The sequence below is a fragment of the Zosterops lateralis genome (genome assembly GCF_965231275.1).
Source record: "Zosterops lateralis genome assembly, chromosome: 3".
NCBI classification, from domain to species: Eukaryota; Metazoa; Chordata; class Aves; order Passeriformes; family Zosteropidae; genus Zosterops; species Zosterops lateralis.
Genome location: NC_139764.1, coordinates 27,590,303 through 27,612,683, shown reverse-complemented (window position 1 = coordinate 27,612,683; position 22,381 = coordinate 27,590,303). Strand labels below are relative to the sequence as shown.

General features: G+C 40.2%; 1 protein-coding gene across 2 annotated transcripts in view; it reads right to left on the bottom strand.

Annotated features, from left to right (window-relative positions):
• Window positions 1–22,381, bottom strand: part of DAAM2 (dishevelled associated activator of morphogenesis 2) — a 175,436-nt gene that overhangs the window by 84,442 nt on the left and 68,613 nt on the right. For both annotated transcript variants that reach the window (XM_083856555.1, XM_083856554.1), the window contains exon 3: window positions 12,624–12,713. In XM_083856555.1, the coding sequence (XP_083712681.1) occupies window positions 12,624–12,713 (90 nt within the window). The remainder of the gene's footprint in view (window positions 1–12,623; window positions 12,714–22,381) is intronic.

The window sequence follows — 22,381 nt, the reverse complement described above, 5'->3', positions numbered from 1 at the left end:
TTAGAAAGCATTTCCTAATATTGAGAGAAGCTTCAGTGCTGCTGAAATTCACCAGCCTTTAGAAATTAAAGTGGCTTATCAGTCATTTTTGACAGATGGTTGGCTCTACCAGGGATGAAAACTTTCCAGTCAAGTTAAATATATGGTTTTTTTGGAACTACTTATGCTATCTCTCACTTTTTTTTTTTTTTTTGCTTCCAAAAAGCATTCAAAGATACAGACTCTCCAAAATTTGTACCTTATATACACATGACATGTCATTTCCAATCTCCTCTAAAACTCAAAGCCACTTCAAATTAATTTTCCATATTGATATCACTCTCAGGTGATGAAGGCCATACTTTTATATCTTGTCCTCCAGAAAACACAGGACATCCATTGCATATACACACAGGGAGAGTTTCTCACAGAAAATAGACTACAGTGGTATAACTGGCAGGTCGGTGCATTGCTTTGAGCCAAAGATAAGAACTAGTGTTGTTTGAAATCTCAGAATTCTCAACCACTGATTTTAATGTGTAACTGTAGTGTTTAAACCAAGATTAAGTTTACAATAAGCATATCTGGCATAAGACTAACAACAGATTACTGAAGGAGAGAGTCTGTTTTAAGGAACTTTATATTTTAGTAGGATTGTATAGTATATGTCAGTTTTAAGAATGCATCTTCTGTTCTCTTTCCTCTTCTTTTGGTGTTTTATCATTCTCCTTGATACAGATAGATGTAAACTTGCTGCCAGCACTAACTGCAGCAGCCTCTTCTTATCACTTACAGATCATACAAGCCTGCTCGTCCCTCTTCAAACATATTCAGCCCTGCTATAGGATGGGAATCCCACCATCACCAGGCATTAATTTAGGGGTATAGTGTGTGATGTGACCAGGAAGATAACTTGCCCCCTATATTTACAGAACTACTTAATTGTACAGCTGGGGCCACAATGAATTCTTAGTGATTTCTGTCCTCAGGACAAAGATTTTTTGCAAAATTGAAGTGTAACAATATTAAAGTTTGTTCCTCTGCTGAATATTTAACCTCTGCCACAGAAGTTGCTCTCTTGCTGAGTAAGTTCTCCTGACTCTGTTGCTGCATAGAGATCCTTCTGTACTATTACCTGAAGTCCATATATTAATACCTTTCACATGCTATACTTTTCACAAGTAACAAATCAACCAGCTGATATTTTGCTGTTGATAAGCGTATAATCTAAATAATGAGCTGCCAAATAAGGGGATCTATGAATTCCCTGTACTTTCAATGAACACATGCTCAGGAGCCTACCTTTCCTCAGCCCATCCATTCAATCTGGATGTGAAGGAAAATGTCCACTAGGGAGACTCCTACCAGTCAGAAGACTGAATCATGATCATTCTACCCAGACAGTCTTCAGAAGAAGACAAAACGTTTCTCATGGTCATGGCCTGTTCAGCAGGTGTGTGGCTGTGGACTAAAGCTGCACTGCTGAAGCACAGGTCTGTTCCCACAAACCCACACCAAGCCTGAGGTCACATCCTGCAGTAATGTGTATAATCTGTGGCAGGTGAAGCCAACAATCTGTCACTGTCCCAACAAGCCCTAAGCAGCAGTAGCAGGACATATTCTATTGATTTGTTAACAACCAAACTCTGCATTGTCCCTACTACTGTTTACTCTGTATTTATACAGGTACTGTGTGTACATTTCCATTAACCCCGTTCAGCTCGGTCAGCATTCCATGGATAAGGAAAGGGACTTTTTCCTTACGCAACCAGCTTACCTTGTCTCCTTTCCAACAGCACTGTTTTTAAATGTAGTCCTACCACATTTGAATGTTGTCACTTGGACTGTCTCCTTCTTCACTTCCTTTCCTCCTCCTCCTGGCATTCTTTAGGCAATGTGAAAAGCCACAGAAGGGCCCAGACTGTGTAACTGAGCGTCCAAGTTTATCTTTTTGTCCTACTGTTTATCTCCAACAAGCAATGACTTAAAATCTTTTGTAAATAAAATGAAGTCACCTACATGGCAAACACCCTGCATGTTGCTTGATGATGGGAATCAAATGTCACTTACTGTGCTCAGAGACACACCTGAAGAGAGAACTACCAAGGGCACACCTGCCTGGAGCCAGCAGAAATATTTAGGACAAGTCCTTCTGGAAGCACACGAGAATTTTTTAGTACCAAATTCTGAAAGGTTTCTTTTTACTGTTTGTAATGTGTCCTCTGTCTGTTTTTCCAGTGACACTGCTTGCTTTAGTTCACTTCGGCTCCAGACCCTCTTTTAAGCCTGATGACAGTAAGATGGCCAGGACAGCCAATATATTTTCCATTTTTCTCCATCATTTAACCCTTCATTATTGAAACAAAAAAAACTTAGGAGTAGTTGGACTGGTGAACAAAGGAAATAAATACAGTCTGAGAGGCCCATGGCTCTTAAGGTGCTAGCCCAGTATTTGAGCGTATCACTCAGTTGCTTTATCTCCATCCTTTCCATAAACTTGGGCAAAACTCTTTCTCCCAGCCTACATTTCTCTCACATAGTATATCTGCAAAGTGTTTAGGATACCAAGTGCCTTTCAACAGATGACTGAATTATCACAGAAGGCAGTGATTTTCACCTCAATTAAGTAGCTGAAATTGTTACATCTGACTGCGATGAAAACTAAACAGCTCTCCAGAAAGTAGAAGGCAATCCCTTTCTTTCTCTTCATGGCTGTCACTATATTCTGACAACAACTCTTTACTCTGCCCATTTCTAAACTTCTCACTAAAAAGATAGGAGTTTGGCAACTCTTCCTGTTCAGAATTCACTAGCTTTTTTAAGGCTCGTGAACATTCAGTGAAATTCAGAGCAAGCCCTGATCTCTGACAAATTTGCTTCTCACGCCACAGAAACATATTCATTATTTACAGATTCTTTGCTCTTGCTTATCCACCAAAGACTAATCTAAATAGTGAGAATGGCATTGTACAGAGTATATGTTGTTATCATTATTGTTATTACATGCCATCAGCAGGACAGGCTCCTACTTGGATGGTGAAGAATCAGAACTTTTGCAAGAGGACAGAGAAAGACAGAACATAATCCAGTGGCATAAGCATGTACTTCCCATGCAAAAGAATTGGACTGTTCACCATTATTTTTGTTCTTAAGTACATCAAATTACACCATGTTAGTAGGATGACAGCTGGATAAATTTTTCTTTTTTTTCTTTTCTTTTTTTTCATGCTAGGGTCAAATCTGCTTCCACTGAGTCCTCCCAACACTCCCACAGAAGGCAAGCCAAATGCAAATCACAGCATTGGCCATGATAATGACAATTTTCTAACTCAGGACTATTTTGTGCCTGAGTTTTGGATTAGTGTTGAGTTCTCACTTCAACAGAAACACTAATAGCTCACCCAAAAACACAGACCTGCAAGATGGACACACAAATTCTGCATATTCAGAATATCTATAGCAAATACCATGGCAAGTTTATGGCATTCATGACTTCAGCAGTCTGAACTAAGGAGGTAAAAAGGCATTTTTTAAGGAACAACTAAACTTTTTTTTTTTGTTGGACAGGGAGAGAAGAGGGAGGAAGAAACTAAAAATATTCCATGCTGTTCCCATGGGGGGCAGGGAAGAAAATACTTTTCAATTATACGTAAATAAATATATAATTTCAAGACTCTGACCCAAGGTAACCTCTTACGCTAGGATAAATAAATGAGTCTGCAACTGTTGGCATTGCAACGTGGAAAACATAAACCAAATAAAGCAGAAAACTTGGAAAAACTTATTATCTCCTCTTACGTCTGCTACAATGTGGTCTTTTAGGTGTCACAGTTCCAAGCTGTAATAATGGTATATCATCTGAATTGTGCATGCATTTTTGCCTTCTTGACACTAAACTTACATTTTAAACCATTAAAAGAGTGATTTCAGGAAAAAAAAGTTAAGGAGAGTCTCTAACAACATTAAGCCTACTATACTGTTTCTTCAAGTGCACGCCTTGAGGTCTTTACTGCAGAAGCAAAAAATAACAAGTAAAAGACATGAAGAAACAATTATAGGAGCTCCAAGAGAAACCATAAAAAACAGGCAATGATTCTTCTCAAGTATGCTGACCTGCTTAAAAAATAATTGGGCAACATCAACAAAGTTATATGAGAAATAAGTGAGATAAAATTTCTAAACACATTATATGGAACTATAAAAGGATGAGATTGTGTCCTTCATGATTCCCAAGTTTTATTTCTCCGGTGAGAACACATTTTCTGCATTAAATTATGTAGAAGGGGATGCATGTCATTTTAGGCTTTACTTTATAGTTGTATTAATGGTGCTACCTAAATTTGGAAGCTTCAGCCAATGACACACATTAACAGGTACCAACAATCAAACAGCTCTTCCACAATGAAAAGACACAAGTATATCACTAATCAGGAAATATGTGGTTTTGCTGCATTAGTGACACTCTTGAAGCATTTTGGTGTTTTCTGTTATGTCCTGTACTTGTCATGAATTGAGTTTCTCAATTTGGTTTTCTTAAGCCTACTTGCATTTATAGCAAAGTAATTTTTGAAGTCATGTGCCTGTCTTCCATACCTAGACTAAAGATACTGAAATGACCCAATGTCAGCATCAAGCTAACAAATCATTCCAAACATCTGAGCATGAAGTCATTCTGCTAACAGAAAAAGGAACAGATGCTGGTGGGAAAAAAGGAAGTTAACTCCACAATTGCTGGCATTTTCCAAACATCAAGCTGAAGGAATGCCGTGGTTTGCAAAGGGCAACATCCTCCCACTGTGACTTCCCAGCGTTATGAGATTTCCAGTGAGCCCTAGGCAAACTGAAAGCAAGTCTATTTTCAGGGAATTAATTTGAGAGATTCCACATTTCAGACTGTTTCACCAGCAGTGTTCTGAGCTAAGGAAGTCATGCAGTCTTCCCAGACAAAAAGCAACCATGGATCCCAGGCACTGGGAGGGAACCAAATAACATCTGCTACTGCCTGTTTCAAGGAGCTGGCCTCATAGCAATAATACAGGACAGTATACAGGAGGTTGCACGGAGTCTTATTGATGTTCCCTTTCTTTATAGGGCCATACAGCTGCTTTTCTAGCTTGATTTATGAACAGTTTAGAGAATCACAAATCAATTTAGGATGGAAGGGGCTTTGGGAAGGGACCTGCTCAGAGCTAACGTCAAAGTTAGATCAGGTTGTTCAGGTCATTGTCAAGGTTTGAATATTGAGTTAAATTAAGATGTTGACTGAAGCTGAACTTCAGCCACAAACTTCCAAAGCACTGGTAGGAAGAGAAATAATAATTTTCTGATGTACCAAAGACTTCAGATAAAGTACAGTTCTTCACACAGAGTGTGGCTTTGCTGGCCTTTGCCCTGAGGCCATGAGACACCATCATAGATTAGTCATCAATACTGCTAACTGTGGGATTGCTTACACTAAATCCCACTTCTTCAGCCTCCTACTGCCCACCAACTGCTTTGCTGTTAGGCTATCACACGTGCTGTGAGGGTTACCCTGTATTTTTCAAACTTCCCAGAGAGGAGAGAGTAAAATACCCTACCCCACATCCACCCATATTCCCCTTCCACACTTCCTGCAGAGTGTGGAATCTCTCTCATGAAGTCACATCCAAGACTCATAAAACTCTGAGTCCTTACAAATGGCTTCTCAAATACTACAGCAAACTGTCTTGTGCGTTGACATCTGCTGCTCCCAGATACAGCATATGGAACAACAGCTCTAAAGAAAGGAACATATAAGGGACACATTAAATGCTCCTTAAAGCTATAAATCCATAACCAAAATAGTTTAATATTCCAAATCAATAACAGACTCTAAGAGTATTTCAAAGAGGAAAAAATAATGCAAGAAGATAGAATTGAAAACAATACAACTTCAAACCACCCACTTCATTTATTATGGGACAACCACGTGCTTGGCAGTCTTCATACAGAAAGGATGAACCCCAAAGGGCTTTCGTAGCTCAGAACAGACAATACAAAACCAAAAACCCACACTCAGACAACACAATAGTGTGATTTTCATCTGGCATATTGTATCTCTAAATGAGACCAGATGAAGATCCATTTTCTCTCTTCCGTAGGGAAAATGTATCATCTTCTGAATACCTCAGAACTGGCTGAATGGCAGATCCCAGAGGGATCTAGTGGCCCAGGGTCTAGTTACAGGCCTTTCACTAGTGATCTCCCCCAAGGTTCAATACTGGGCCCAGTATTGTTTCACAAGTTCATCAATGACTTGGATGGAGGAGCAGATGCCTCCCCAGTGAGCTCACTGACAACACAAAGCTGGGAGGAGTGGCTGATACCCCAGTGAGCTGTGCAGCCCTTCAGAAGGACCTCAACAGGGTGGAGAGATGGGCAGATGGAACTCTCTGAAATTCAACAAGGGCAAATGCAGGGTACTGCATCTCAGGAAGAACCCCAGGCACCAGCACAGGGCTGACAGCTGGGGCTGACCTGCTGGAAGGAAACTCAGTGGAGAAGGACCTGGAGATCCTGGTAGACAATAAACTAACTGTCCATGAGCCAGCAGTGTGTCCCTGTGACCAAGGAGGCCAATGGAATCCTGGGGTGCATTAGGAAAAGCATTGCCAGCAGGTCCAAGGAGGTGATCCTGCCCCTCTACTCAGCCCTGGTGAGGTGCATTTGGAGTGCTGTGTCCAGTTCTGGGCTCCTCAGGACAAGAGAGATGGAGCTCCCGGAGTGGATTCAGTGGAGGGTAAAAAAGGTGATTAATGGATTGGAGCATCTCTCCTGCAAGGAGAGGCTGGGGGAGCTGATTGAGCCTTGAGAAGGAACAATGGAGAGGGGATCTTATCAAAGCCTATCAGTATCTCAAGGGAGGATGCCAAGAGGGTGGAGCAAGACTTTTTGTTGAGCAATAGGACAGGAGGCAATGGGCAGAAACTGATGCACAGAAAGTTCCACCTAAATATGAGGCAGAACTTCTTTACTGTGTGGGTGACCAAGCACTGAAATAGGTTGTCTAGAGAGCTTGTGGAGTTTCCCTCAACAGAGATATTCAAGAATGGTCCAGATGCAATCCTGTGTCATGTGCTCTAGAATGACCCTGTTTGCCACAGATGATCCTACTGGTGGTCCCTTACCCATTTTGTGATTCCGTGATCTCAATATGTATCTCCTACTTTAAAGCAGGATCCTGAAAAAGTGAACTTTTATCTAAACACATCAAGTGTAATGCTGTCTCCCGCTCTTAGAACCTCCATATGAAGCCTTAAATGCAAAGAAAAGAAGACCTCAGGGTTTGGAATAAAAGCCCTGCCGGTTCACTTTAGTATAGAAATATTTCAGAGAAGTAACTGTCTCTCCATCTTAACCAATCTGAAACTATGCTTCATAGTGCAAAACCACAGATGCACAGCAGCCCTAAAACAAACAGTAAGTGCAGAAATTTTCACTCACTTCTGAAAGGTTTCCCTAAAGGCAAAGAGGGCTCCAGGTTTTATATTTGCATCCATCTTGTCATTCATCCCAGGCAGACTACGGTAATTATATAAAAAGCTACAAAAGCAGGTTAGATCCCTCCAGCAGATTTCAAAGTATCTTACTCTATATCCAGCTGCACAATATCAAGCTATACTTTTTATAGTGACATTTTGCTGACAATCCAAACCTCAAGGGCAAAGCTCAAACAGAAACTCTCGAAGAAAGAAAAAAATCCAAACTAGACATGTAGACATTATCTTCATTAATGCCAAACAGGCAGCATGGGACCAAAGTGGGAGTTTGTGAAAATGAGCTGCAAATGGCATAAAAAGACACTAGTAAAACTACTAAAAGTTGATGTCCCACTAACGCTAGGATTCTCAAGAGTATTTCAAAGCCTATGAGGATGCAGCCCTGATGTTAGGAAAAGAGAATTGAATGCAAAGTGATGCTGCTTCTTTGTGAGAGTGGTGTAAATCTTCTCTAGGAGGACATCTGAGGGACTCTGTACCAGGACTGCAGCCTCAGCACTGATCCGTGACCTCAGTCCAAAAGACTTGGACTCCTTAATGATTGTGTAATGCACAAAGGTGCCTTCTACTCTGTCCTTCCTGCTCCTTACAGTGAGCTCACCCAGACCCAGAAACATCACCACAAAAATATCCTAGAAGACAGATAAGTGCAGTAAATAAAAAGAATGAACAGTGCTTGATCTGAAAATATATTCAGAAATTTCAGAACGTATCTTTAAAAAAAAGGAAAGGAAAAGGGGAAAGGGGGGAAAAAAATGCAGAATGCTGTGTGCAGCCAAGGCATGTGTAAATAGTGCAGGGAAAAGGTATAAAATGATGGCATGGCCAAAATGTTTCCAAAAAGTTTCGTAACTACCCATTCCTTCCTTCAGGTAGAGAGAAATGTATTTATGCATAAATACAAATATGTCAGTTCTTTGCAAGTATAAAACAATTTAAATCAAGGACTTTTTGGAACCAAGGACTTTCCTGACTCCACTTTATTAGTTTTTAAGCCATCAGGTAGATGAAAAACATAATTAATAGATATTTTAAAAAATAATTGCAGAGGATGGTGTCATGACGGATATTCTGTTATAGACCATGGTTCAGATAAATTTTCCTCAGAATTTTTATATCCTGTTTTGCTATTGTGGAGAATCTCTTTCCCATAATAAAAAAAAGTAGAATAAAATTACGGATTATAAGTATGTACTTTTTCTCAGATTCCATGAATGTCTACTTCCAGAAAGTTTCAGTGTGCTGCTTATTACCTCACTACTTGAGTTTAAATAATCTCACTTGAGTAGATAAAGCAGAATCAACTCAAAGCAACTATTCTAAGATACCACTAAAATCACAAGAGTACAATACTGAGATATTCTGGAGATCTCAACATATTATTAGGACTGAAGGACTGAGATTTCTGTTAGGTTTTTTTGTTTGTTTGTTTGATTGGAAAGAAGCTGTATGATACAGCTGGTCCAGTCTGACTCTACTTTGGAAAAAAGTTTTGCTACCAATTTTTTTCCTCAAAGAAAGACAGAAGTGAAAAAAAATCCCTAACTTGCTTAACTTTGCAAAATGCGTGTGCTTGCTACTAAAACCTGCTCAGCCAAAGGCTTACAAATTAGTCTCTGGAGGCAGGAAAGGCCATAAAAAGAAAACAACTTGACTTGCTTTCCAATAGCAATAAGTCTAACAGCTTGTAGGGCAATAAGCTATGGCCCTCACAATGAGGCCTCATTCTTAGAAACACAGGCTGCATCCAAGGCAATGTGTGTTGAAGCAGTGCAATATCTTCATTTTCTAAACTTTTTGGGATACAATAGGAGCTTGTTTATAGATGAGGCAAATGAGCTAACAATTTTTCTTTCCATATAATTATTTGATTGTTCTTTAATGGGATTATGTATGTTAGTATCAGCTCCTGGTAAAACAGCACTGAAGAACACTGGTTTGCTAAAGTTTGACATTGGAAATTTGCAAATAAATACATTTGAGATCTTGGTCTAGTGCTTGATTTAATTCCTGCAAAACTTATATCTGGTAGGAAATCTAAAAAGAGAAGTTACAGAGGTGTTTTTATGTAAGTCTAAATTTCAGTTTATGGTGAGACATGAAGATTATTCTAAACAAAAACCAGAATAAAGTACCTGAACTTAGGGAGGATGTTATAATTTGTATTTTCTATATATGGCTTTACTTAAATTAAAATTTAAAAAATCAGTGGAAGCTCTTTCTACAGAGGAAGAGGCAATCTAAAACATGTGCTGGTGGTTTGGGTAGAGGGTCAGGGTGCCATCAGTGGTGACTGATCAGTGATTCCTCTGATGCAAATCAAGCCAACTGCATTTCTCACTGTTCATCCTGTACTGATTAATGTCAAGGTAGAGAACAGCTGAGATTGACAAGACAGTAACACTTTCCAACACACCAGCCTTTACTCCTTGCAAATAGCCATTCCACAAATGAGAGCACAGCATCCACTAGAGCTGCTAGCTAGAGCTACTCTTCTAGGTCAAATAATTGGTGATTTGTTTTTAACACTAACCATTCTAGATATGAATGCAGAATAAGCAAAAGTGACCAAAGCAAGCATGGCTGTGTAATCCTGTGAGAAGGCTACTCTGTAGGTATCACTCACAATCATGAAATTTTGGTTCAGAATTCAGCCTCCTTTGATTACTATGGGCTATTGTTGACTGGCAAGCTGTACCCCTGGCATGGAACTTTAAGTGCACAGACCTACCTGTCTTCCTCCATTTCTTCAGAAAGGCTTGAAATCAGGAACAGGTGGAGTGAATTTTTTAATACAATAGTGGCTTTCTGCCACCACATTGGAATCAAGTACCATAGAAGATTACAGCTAATATCTGACTGCCAAGATAAATGTGTGTCCACAACAATGACTAATCTTCATTTTTGCAAGTTACATTTGTTTATTTAAGGCAGCCCACTAATCTCAGCACCTTTAGAGCAAATCAGGAATCTCTGACTTTCCATTACTTTTAGACTAGAAAAGGCACCTGAGATTAACAATTGTGAGCAGTTCCCTCAGTCTGCACTTCTTGACCTTCTAGTTTGTAGTGCTTCCATTGCCATATCTCAAAGCATAGGGCCCCTGCTTGCCAGGAAACTCCAAGAACCTGACATCAGCAAGACAGAGCCCTCTGGGGCTTGTCCTGGGTAGCTGGAAGTGTTCTGCCAAGTGAGAAATTGGACCCTTTGTGGCTAAAATTGGATTGCAAATTCTTCAGGGAAAAGAAGACTTTGCTCTAAAGTGAAGCCTGGAATGGGATTCTCTGTCACTCTGTCTCTGCAAAGCAATGATGATAGGGGGATTAGGTAGTAGGCTAGAGAGAGATGTCATCACCAATCATCTGACTGCCTGTGAGGGAAACAATGAATAACACTGGACAGTTAAGGTTTCAAGTAATTGAAAGTATCTACAATGTAATGAATAGACATCTGGCAATGGTATCCCATCCCAGTTAGCACATCATTTTGGATAGCTGGAGTTCAGCTATCTGAAGTTGCACTAGAGATGCATTATGAAGATTTTCCAGTATGCAGCATCTTTAACTTTGAAAGTCTTTACAATTCTTATAGCAAATCCACTGCTGTAGAACACAGGGGAAAACAAACAAACAAACAAAAATCTCAAACAAAAAAACAAAATCCCCAATGTACTGACTGAATCCAACCAACATTAAAGCATAAATCTTCCTGCCAAGAAGATCTCACCTGGGAGGTGAGATGTCTCTAAGACAGCTACAAATAGATCCTCTCCCACCAGAGCTGAAAAATCCAGCTGAGCTGGCCAGCAAAAATGTAAAGCAGACATTAATCACAGCAGCCTGCACCTTCCCTCCACTCACAAGTGCTGTGTACCAGCAGGAAAAAGGAATGGAGATAGCACTGAAGACAATGGAGCCTAGACTGCTCTTGTGCACTATTGCTAGCTCTGAGCTATTGCTAGCTCAGAGCCCCTATAATTAATTGATTTCTATTAACTTCCCCATGTGAAGTTAAAAAAACCCTAACCAACAAAAAAAAAATGCTGAAGGCAAAACACCCTGATTGGACTAGTTTTCTTTAATTACACAATAAGAAAGCTCACTGCCCCCACTTGGAGGAAAAAAGGCAGCAAACACAGCTCCCAGAAGGACGATGAGCAGGACTTAAATCTGTCAGGTTCAGTATTGCAGTCTAAATCTCCTCTTCCACCTTCTGTTATGCAGACTTATGTTTAAAGACTGATGCTTTCATAGCATGACTTGCACACTTGGTAAATAAAATTAACCAACAAACCCACTGCACCTTTTTCCTTCTAACATGTGTGGATAATAAATACATGCTGTTGGGGTTATCTTCATTTCTGACCGTGTGTTTCCTAGAGCAGCAAAACTTTTCCAATGCCACATTACTGCAGACAGTCCTTGTTTAGAAGTTTCACAGCAATGATACAACTTATCTGTTCCCTAGGCCATCATTCTACCAGCAACAAAACATTAGTACGATTGATCAGCCTCTGATTTGTTGCCCCTTTACTGGTTTGTCAGTAATTTGAAGACCTTGAAGGGAGAAATGTTACATGGAAAGGGATACAAGCAGGTGCTCCTCACGTTCCAGTGCCCTGTGGAACATTTCCTACAAACTCTGGAAGATCTTGAACTACCAAATTTTGAGACATCACTATTGTTGCATACTTTACAGATCTTTCAAGACATTCTGAAAGACTTCAGTAATACTTCTATTTTAAACAACATACAAAAGTTTTTTAAAATGCATTTAAAATGCATCCTTAATGCATTTTCATGATAGCTGTTCTTTCAACTCAAAGAAACAAACAAAGCCACCTACCCACTCTGGACAAGCCCCAAACAAACAATAAAACAAAAGAAACTCCAAACACATAAACGACTCAAACTGGGACATTTTAAGATGTTAATATCCTCTTCAGAAATCACAAGTGCATATATTACTTATCAGAAAACTGTGCCATATCCATGCTGATAAAAATCCTTCCATCACTTATTCATGTTCTTGAGTAAACAGATAAACAGCTCAAATCATGATTCAGTTATGAACATGCACACAGAATTTATTGGTGAGATGCTCCAATGAGGACAGCAGTAGTACCTTCTTTTTGCTGCAGTAAATCTGCCATTTCTTCTCTGGAGGGAGTGCAAACATAGCCTCTCTGTTCTTGTCTGTGAGATCCAATTCATCCTAGAAATTGAGAAAAAGAAAAACAGAAAAAAACAGTCAACAGCTGCATTGGTAGCTTCTAATAAGTTGAGAGGTTTCTGCACTAGGCATGTTTGACTAGCCTTCAGTCAAGAGGACTTAGTGGCTCCCAAAGACTCCAAAGATTATTGGTTTCATGATGATTTCCTTGCTACCTTCATCTCTCCCAATGAAGAGAGGCAGCCTGAACTACTCCCATGCCAAACTTCCATTACTAATGATCAGTGAAGGATGGGAAGGACCACATGAAAGGGATGAAGTGAAAAACTCAAAGCACTGGATTATGTGACACAGACATTCCCTAACACATTTAGAGAACGGCTGAAAGTTTGATACATCTTTTTTTCCTGGCCAGCAACACCAAATTGCTCTTCATAGAAAGAAAATAGTTCAATTTCTCTATCTTTTAAGCAAAGGCCATGAGACAGTTGTCATGTCATCAGCAACCTACAGGTTCAAATGTTTTTCCAGATGTTTGTTCTCTAAACCACACAGTCCCCATCAGAGACACCCATCATTTCAGACATAAAGGACATAACTCCACAGTGTAACATTGGGTTGATCAGAGCAGCATATTCAGTCTCTGTTAAGAAAAGTGAACTCAGTAGAACATACCCTCTTAGAGCTGAGCCAAGCTTACAATAGCAAAATGAAGGATAATGCTGTGATCTGGAACTGACTGCCAAATTCCACAGCTTCAGTTACTCCTCTGTAAAAGGTGAATAACAACAGACTCTTTTCCAATGCAGGTCTCTAAAACTATCAAATGAAAGATTGTTACTTCCCCTGTGCTAATTCAGTACTGACCAGAACAGGGCTCCAATCAAAGCTGCCAGTTTTAGGTACTAATAAAGAGAATTAAACAAAAAAGAATGGCCTTCAGGGCAAGCAGACTGCATGAGCAGGGACAGATGAAGATGTCTAAATGAGTTTCAGTAATACAAAGAAAATCCTCCAGTAATGTTTCAATGAATCAGTTTTGGCAGGGGGTTGAGTTTTTCCCTATGTATTTGAAATATTTGGAGAAGGAAGTGTCCAGGGGTCCAATATCAAGATGACATTGTGGCACTAAAATGCTGCACACGCAGATTCTGGCACCCACACTAACCTTGTCCGAGCAGAGACAATACCTCTTTAACTCAGTCCAACAATGGCTCATTTGGAAAGCGTTCAGGGCTGGGAAACTTGTGAAAACAGTGAGCAAAATTGCACACTGAGCCTGGTAGCGGCTGCTGACAGATTTAAAAGCCCACAGAGATTTAAGCTGCAAAAAGGTACAAAAGAAATGCAAACAGTAACAAGGCAAGGTCAGTGCCAGCAGCCCAAGGTAGAAGAAGCTGGAGGGTTATTTTAAACAAGAAAAAGTTTAAAGGGAAAAAAAATTAGCTGTGCAAAAAGAGTGCAAACCATGTGGAAATGTTTAGTGTGAGTTTCCAAACAAGGGGGCAGCCAAGCAAGGCAAGAAGTTTTATCCTTGCTATACACAATTAGAAAACTCAGGCCAGGATCACATTCTTGGGGGGAGAGGGAGAGTGAAACTACATGTAAGGCCTTAAGACAAGCAAAGGAATGCTGTTAGAGGTCAAGTGTGTGGAAGGGAAAGGAGGGGCAGATAGGGAATCAGAAATGCCAGGTTTGGAAGAACCACTGTAGAAGCCAGAATATACATGAACTGTCTGGGCTCAGCTGAATTCTTAGAAAAAAAAAAAAAGTGACCATTTTATTGACCTGCTTAATGAATGCTCTTACTTTACTTTTTTTTTTTTTTTTTTTTTTAATACAGTGCAGCTAACTTGATTTTCCAATCCATAGTGCTTTTTCTGGAGTCTGCTGGCAGATCAGACAAGCAGCAGAAGCCCTGCACAGAAGCTGTGCACTAAACTAAATGAAGATCTCAATCAATACAGTTCAAGACAACCATTTCATTAAAAGAATGTACCTCTTGACCAAAACCACCCTGAGGAGAGGACTCTGACACCAGTTTCTAGACATACCCTGGATTCTAGCAGTATTCAGGGATATCAAGATAAATCTGCTTTCAATAGGACAATAATATGCAACTTCCAATCATATAATTTTGCATCACGACATGCTTTTCAGGACAAAGGAGTAGAAAGTTAGTTTGAAAGGATGGAAGATCCAGAGGGAAAATAGTGCATCCCACATTATTGTGTCTCAGGAGGATAGAGGAAGCCAAAAGGACTTTAGAAGTCATCACATTAGCTCAGGTAGCACAGTAACAAGGAAACTGTTCAGGGTTTCCAGGCATAAGGGGATCACCAGAGGTGGACCCAAACACACCTGCCTGGAAAATAGCCCATGAAAAATGCCTTACCCTTCCTTATTTTTGAAAGTTAATGTTTGTCTTTGTTAGGAGGTAAAATACTGGGTCTAACACCCAGGTCAGATCAGCAGGGAAAGAAACATCTCCAGAACACAAAGCAGCAGTCCGTCTCCTCACCTCCCTTTTCCTGAAGTTAGTGTTCAGCAAGTGTGCTCCTCCACTGAGATAAAGAAAGGAGTGGGAAGAACTGAAGAGGCCTGCATGTCCCCATCTACCTACACCACCAATCAAAACCTACCCTATTAAAAAACCCAAGAAACACCTGCAAAATACGAGAGACATGAGACATTCTTCTGGAACTCTCCAAATCATTTTACCTCTCCTATTCCTATTCTATAAAAGATGAACAAAAGATCACTGTGATTGCACAGGAAAAGCATGGATCTACCTAAGAAAAAAGACCATTAATTAGGCAGGCTATTTTTCTATTCTGACTTGGGATCGTAACCGACATGAGGCACACAAGGAAACCTGCTGCCTTGGAGGGAAGCAGGAGGAACAACAGAAAGAATAAATTTCAGGGGGGTGATTTGGTTCCTGAACAGGTCATTCTGACCCAATGACATAAGCAGATCTGTCACCATATAGAAATTCAGACTGTAGACTTAGCTCAGTGATGGCAAGTTGCTATTGAAAAGAGAAAGTAATTGCCAAAATTGCCAGGGAAAGGGAAGAAGGACAAACAGAATGCAGTCATCAGGACTGGGGTTGGAGCCAGACTGAGGAAGCCAAAGTGACTGAATGCCCAGGGAGCAAATGTAAAGAGCAAGAAAAAAGGGTCAGTCAGAACAAAGCAGGGAAAACTCCCTTCCTCCAGCACCTGTGCAAGTTTCCCAACAGAAACGTAGTAAGTCCTGTTCTACATCTTGGATGGGCAGCTTGGTTCCAGCAATTCATGCCAGAGTGACCCTGTTCAATGGAACTCAGCCTCCTGGCTCTTAAAAATGCTTGAAGTTGCATGAAACACAGACTAAAAGGATATTTGCCAAGATGGACTAAAGAAGATTAAAGCATGCCCAGTTAATAGTGCCTACATTTCTCTCCTTCATTTATTTCCTATTTATTTTATCTAGTGGTAGTTAATTCAATTAATTTTACTTTCTTGTGGGTGTTTTATTTACCTACATAGATTGAATTTCAATGATAAAACTTTTAAAAAGAACTGGAACTGTATTTGAGGTTCAAATACTTCCAGTCCAGTTCTCAGGCCAAAAGAGAAGATGGCCTCCATTCAAAATGGCTACAACCCAAGGAAATAAGAGACAGAGAGAAAGAAACTGAACAAGAAGGAAGAATGGATAGAAAACATAAATCCAGTATTTTGCAGGATTTAAGACCACATTAAATGCCTTGTTTTTGGGAATGTTCATCAAAGAATGAAAGCTGGATTTGATGCTGGGCAGCCATCAGCTTAGTAATGATACTTAAAGCTTCAGAAAAGCATTTCTCTCCTAGACTGGGCAGTAGTTTGTTTAGTGACACAAAATGGAATTGATAAAAAGTAAGATTTTGATAACATAGAGGAGTGGTTCACTTGGAGAGAGCCCTACTAAAGGAGAACTCTTTTAAAACCTACTAACATGCCTGCCTCTCTAAAGGAGAAACCTCAAGGCCGTAAGTACACAGAGAACCACAGCTTCTGGTCTCCAGCACCCCCTGATTTGAAGTGAGAATCATGGAGGCCAGGAGCCCCAAACTTGGTTCTCCAACAATATTCAGACACTCCTGGGAGGAGATATCCTCAGTTTCACTTTCTCATTCTACTCCTCCCAGGTCCATTGGCTGCTGGACTTACTGGTCATGGGGAGTTTCACACTGACTTAAGGTTAGACAGCTGCTTTATTTTGTAAAATACAAAAACCAACAAACAAAAACAACCAACCAACCAACCTTTACAGGCTGGTGAATTGTTTTGTTGTTGTTGTTGACATTTTATTTTGTCCTCATAAATGTTTAATAAGTAATTTCCAGCATTATGAAAGTGAGAATCCTCATATGATATGTTTACTGCAGGCAATAACTTGATTAATATGGGCATAACAAATATTTTGCCAGAAGGAAGAGGACATTTTGCTTATTTTCTTACGTTCAGGTGAATAACTGTCTTATTTAATCAATTTCTTATAATTTCAACTACAAAGAGTTGCATTACACTTTTAATTTTTACCTGTAGGTCACAGTTTCTCTTACTTACAGGGCTCCTGGGAGAATATCCTGTCTATAAGCATCCTCCCCAGGCCTGTGTTTCACATTTAATTGCTATTTTTATGACTGAGAGATGTTAATGATACATAAAAGCACATTCTTTTTTTTTTTTTTTTTAAACTTTATTTCTGCCTACAAACATATTTAGGCAACTATTAAAGCATTATTTAAAAATGAAATGCTTTTATGATCCTCAAATGGAATAGCTTTGACATGAAATCAATCTTTATTTTACACCACAGAATCCAACATTAAGACATAACACATAGGCAAATAGGCTTCAACACTTCCCCTGTTCAGAAATGCCTATTTTGACTGTCTGATTACAGGTCTATTTGCATTGATTGGTTCTTTAACAGCAGATGTGTACTCAGGGAAAAGGACAGCCAGGTCTCGGCTGTTCCTTGGGAACCAGATCTTCAGATGGCACAATCCATCAAGGCTCCCCAGAAATTCTAGTCTTCTTTTTTGAACTCAAAATGGAAACTTTAGAACTTTCAGAAGAGATGAGGGCAGCAGTTATTTAACCTGTTACCAGCACCAAAAATTTCAGAAGGCTATGTGAAACTCTGTAAAATACAAAGCCACAGAGACAGCTCTGTAGATGGTCAAACACTTCCCAACTCCCTACCTCAAACAGCCTGGCTGATTTTATGTTACAGGTGAGTTAATGTCTTTTCAAGATAGTGATAACAATGCTATTTGCAATATTTTTTTGTGCAGTTTGCTCACCAGCATTACCTTTAATGATTCTTTGTGAGCCATCCAATAAAGAAAACTGAGACAGTGGGAATTGTGTCCAGATGCCTTTACAGACTCTAGGACAGGCCTCACAATTTGAAGACTATTTATTTTTAAGAACTTGCTTGCAATGCTCACTTCAAAAATTTAGGTTCCAAGGGTATGTTCATTTTCACATTATACCTACTGTACGAATTTTATTTTAATGCACTGCTCTTACCTTGCTTGCTGCTCACATTCCCATATGCCTTTCATTCCCATGTTCATATTCCCTTTTTTCTTTCTTTTGTACACACCTACCATTTCTTCTTCCCCTCACTAATCTTTTTCTCATTCCCCTTGACCTTTTTCACCTGTCAAGTACAAATGCACTCTCCCTCTTCCACCTCATTAATCATTCTTTCTCAGTCTCTTAAGAGCATCAAATCCACCCAAGTTACAAAATCAATTCTAATGCACTGCTGCCAGTATAAATTCCCTGTACAGTATGATATCTGTTACTTCAGGTTCCCCAAGGTCATTTATATAGATGTATGTCACCATGTCTCTAAAGAGGCCACATTCCAGTTCCACCAATGCTCCCAAGTGCCTTAGCACAGCTGATGGCCCTTATGCTCTGAACAAATTTGTTTAAATCTTGTACAAAGTAAACAATGACTATGACACACCATGGGATCCTATCCAGCATCCACCGGCAGGCCCCAGAGAAGGTTCATGTTCATGTGTAACTACTGCAAGGGGATTGTAGATGGTGGGTTAATCAATGCTGAAATGCAACTCAAGCAAACATGAGATAAAAGGCACTGACATGCCTGGGACTTGAGAAGAAAGAGAAGCAGTGGAAAGAGATTGGGGCAAGATTGTCAGCAGCACACTACAAGCTTTTGGAATAGAGAATCTTATCCAGCCTAACTTTACCACTTTAAAAAATGGACCAAGTAGGACCATGCTGCTAACACATAACTGAAAAATATGTTTTCACATTAACAACAGCCCTAGGAACATTTATATTTCTGTTCATGCTGCCTACGCCAGATTCCATTGGCAAATAACAAGCAGGTTAGTCTGGTGGCTCACATCCAAATGTGCCCTCCAAAAAAGGGAGTAGCAGAAATGCTCTCATCATAAGTCCAGAGGCAGATGTTGAAAAAGCTGCTTCAGAGGTAAGTGCAGTGAATGAATAAAGTAATGAACCAAAACAATCTTACTCAGATCACAGTCTCTTTGCAAAGAACTTATGAATCCTTAAATAGAAGAGATAAACTTCCCTACTTAATCACTGTGTCTACCTCCAGGGGACAGTATAGGCTTGTTCCCCTACAGTCTTCCTTCCACTGTTTTGTTCATTCCAGCTCCCCAGGTCAACATATAAGAGGTAGCCTGCTGGAAGAATGCTTATTTCCAATGCTGAGGAGGTCGATGAGGCATTCTGAAAGACTGCCTGTCTGAACTATCAGTGAATGAGGTTAATTTGACTGCACAAACCACCTACACTCCAGTACAAACTGAAGCAATGAATAGTGCAAAATTTTTTGATCAGTCAACAGCATTACCACCCACAGAGCCAGCACATCTCCAGGTGAAACACACTGGTGGAAAACTTTCCCTGGGGCACCTGATCTATGTGCTAAGTCCACAGATAACCCATGAAGAAAAAGCAAAATGAACCCCAAAAAACAAGCCAGTCCCTCCCCTCAAGCTCTTCTATCTCATCCTAACCCTTTGAATTAAAAGCAGCCTTTGTAAAGCATACAAGCAGCACACTGTGAGACGCATGGGAGTAACGTTTTGATCAGTTTTACAATTGATAAGAATTAGGTTCATCATAGTAAACCATCACTGGGTTCCATGTATTTACATACACACAGTATGTATATCTGCAGATATGTATGCCTACACACCTTACACACACAAGAACAATATATATGAGGCGTATCACATAACATCTGCCCATATCCACAATGTTTTATCATTACATTTGTGCATTAGGAAACCACTGTGCACACATGAATTGCTAACACAGCCTGTTGGCAGAGGAAGCAATGTTTACATTTCAGCTACTGCCACGGATCTGACTGTAAAGCAGAGAAGCAGACAAACAAAAGGCTGCTATTCCCATTACAATCTTCTTCCTCCTTGCTTTTTCGAGTTGCAGCTTTAAAACCCCTTCAGTACTAGAGGCCCAAATCTCTTGATTCTCAGTCATAACACTACAAGACAGAAAGCACCTGATGTTTACATACTGAAAGATGTGTTTCTCCTCTACCCTGCCAACACAGAAGTTACTCATTCTTAAGGCTTAGCAGCAGTGTAAGACTTTCATCCATCAAGGGCACTGTTTTATGGTAGGGAAATTCTTCACACGGAAAGTCAGCTAAGAGAGCTTCCTCTCACCCCCAAATGCACCTCTCATTATACTGCTTTCTTTTTCCCTTCTTAATCATGGGTTAATTGCTTCCTTGTTTCCTGGAAAAGAGCTAAATCCTGTCCTCTCCTACTGCTCTGACAGCACACAAGTACACATAACCAGCAAGGCCTGTTGTGGCAATCCCCTCTCACAGGCCACTTGAAACAGCATCTGCCATTCATTTTTCAGTCCTTCACAGGCAAACCACATGCATGAGACAACAATCTGCTGGGCCAAACAGAAAGAGAAAGAATGAGGAAAACCAGTACCTTTTCATGCAACAATACCCACAGGGTTTTAGAAGAGAGAAGAAGATCAACACTCAGACATGAACTCTCATATGCAGGGCTATAATACAGGTAGAGCAAAAGGGACATTCCATGGATATGGATGGGCATATGAGAGCAATAACGTAAAACAGCTGTCTATCATCACAGCTTTTTCTGTTAAGGTGGGCTGCATCATGTCAGTGAATTTAAAAGAGCCCAGTGAGAGGGACAGGGATGAAAACTGAATAGTCAGCCTCATGTCTAATCTAAATCCCTGCTGCTGCAATTTAAGCCTATTACTTCCGGCCCTATCAACCATCAATGTGGTGAGCAGATTTTTTTACTTTCTCTTGATAACAGTTTTTGAGGCTGTTAGAGTCTGTTGCAATGTCCCTTCTCAGTCTCCTCTTTTGAGGCTGAATAAACCCATCTCTTTCAGTTTTTCTTAGAGCCCATGTCCTCTGGATCTCTCATTCCTCTTCTAATTGACTTCTGGCCTTTACCCGGTCAAAGTACATTTCTCTAGAATTGCACTGTTCAAAAGTGAGGACAGTGTTCCAGCTGAGAACCTTACCAAGGCTGAGTACAAAGTTTATTTCATCCACCTTCCAGGCTGCTCTTCTGGTTATATACTCCACATATTCCATATAATCAATGACCTTTTATTTTTTTATAAAACCCCTCAAAACCTGCATGACTTATGTCCACTCATGCTCAACTATATCCCTGTTTTTTTCTCTGAAAAATTGTACCTGGCTGCTTTACATTCTGAATTACCATACTTGCTATTAAAAGTAGTTTTAGCTGTCGGCATTGAATGCCATCATTTTTTCACGCAATTTTTCCACTTTATTTTAAGCTTATCTTTTAACATATCCACAGTATGGATATGTGCCCAATGACACACTCTAGAGAGATGTGCTGCTTACTGAGGGCTTATATTGGGGATATCACTGAGAGACTACCAAGCCTCACATGGTCTACTGACTATTATCCACTGATGTTGTTTCAAGTGGGAACAGGCGATATGAGCAGGAGCAGACTGCTCATATCACCTGAGGGATTACAGAGCTCTGGGAGCTGTGGTAAGGGACTCTGGAGGGCAGGTATCTTTGCCATCAATTCTCCTGGTCAAAGGAAAGAGGTCTGAAAGGGCCAGTTCAATCTGGTAAATCAGCTAATGGCTACAGGACTGGTGCCACAGCCTTGTGTTTGCTATTTATACCATGGGATTCATTTTGAGAAACCTGGTCTGCTAGGGCTGAAAGGCCCATCTGTCAAAGAAGGGGAAGAACATATTCAGTTATCAGACAAGATGGTGAAGAAGGCTTTAAACTAAAGTTGCTGGGGAAGGGGATCCTCAATCCATCCACTCCTATGAATTGGATGTCAGTACCAGCAATAGATGCCCAGATAATAGACAGGGATCACATGTCAGCAGGAGAGCAGCAAAAAGGAATTCCAAGCACTGCTGCCAGTAAGTCAGTCCTCAGAGACCCTACTAAAATGGCTCCATACATCATGTAGCAAAGGTAATAAACAAGAGGAGTTTGAGATGTCCACACACCTGCAGGTTTGATTTCACTGGCATCACAGAGGTGTGGTAGGATGGCTCCTATTAGTTGGAATGGAAGACACTTTAGGAAGGTCAGATAGAGACGATAAGGTGGCAGCGGTGCCCTCT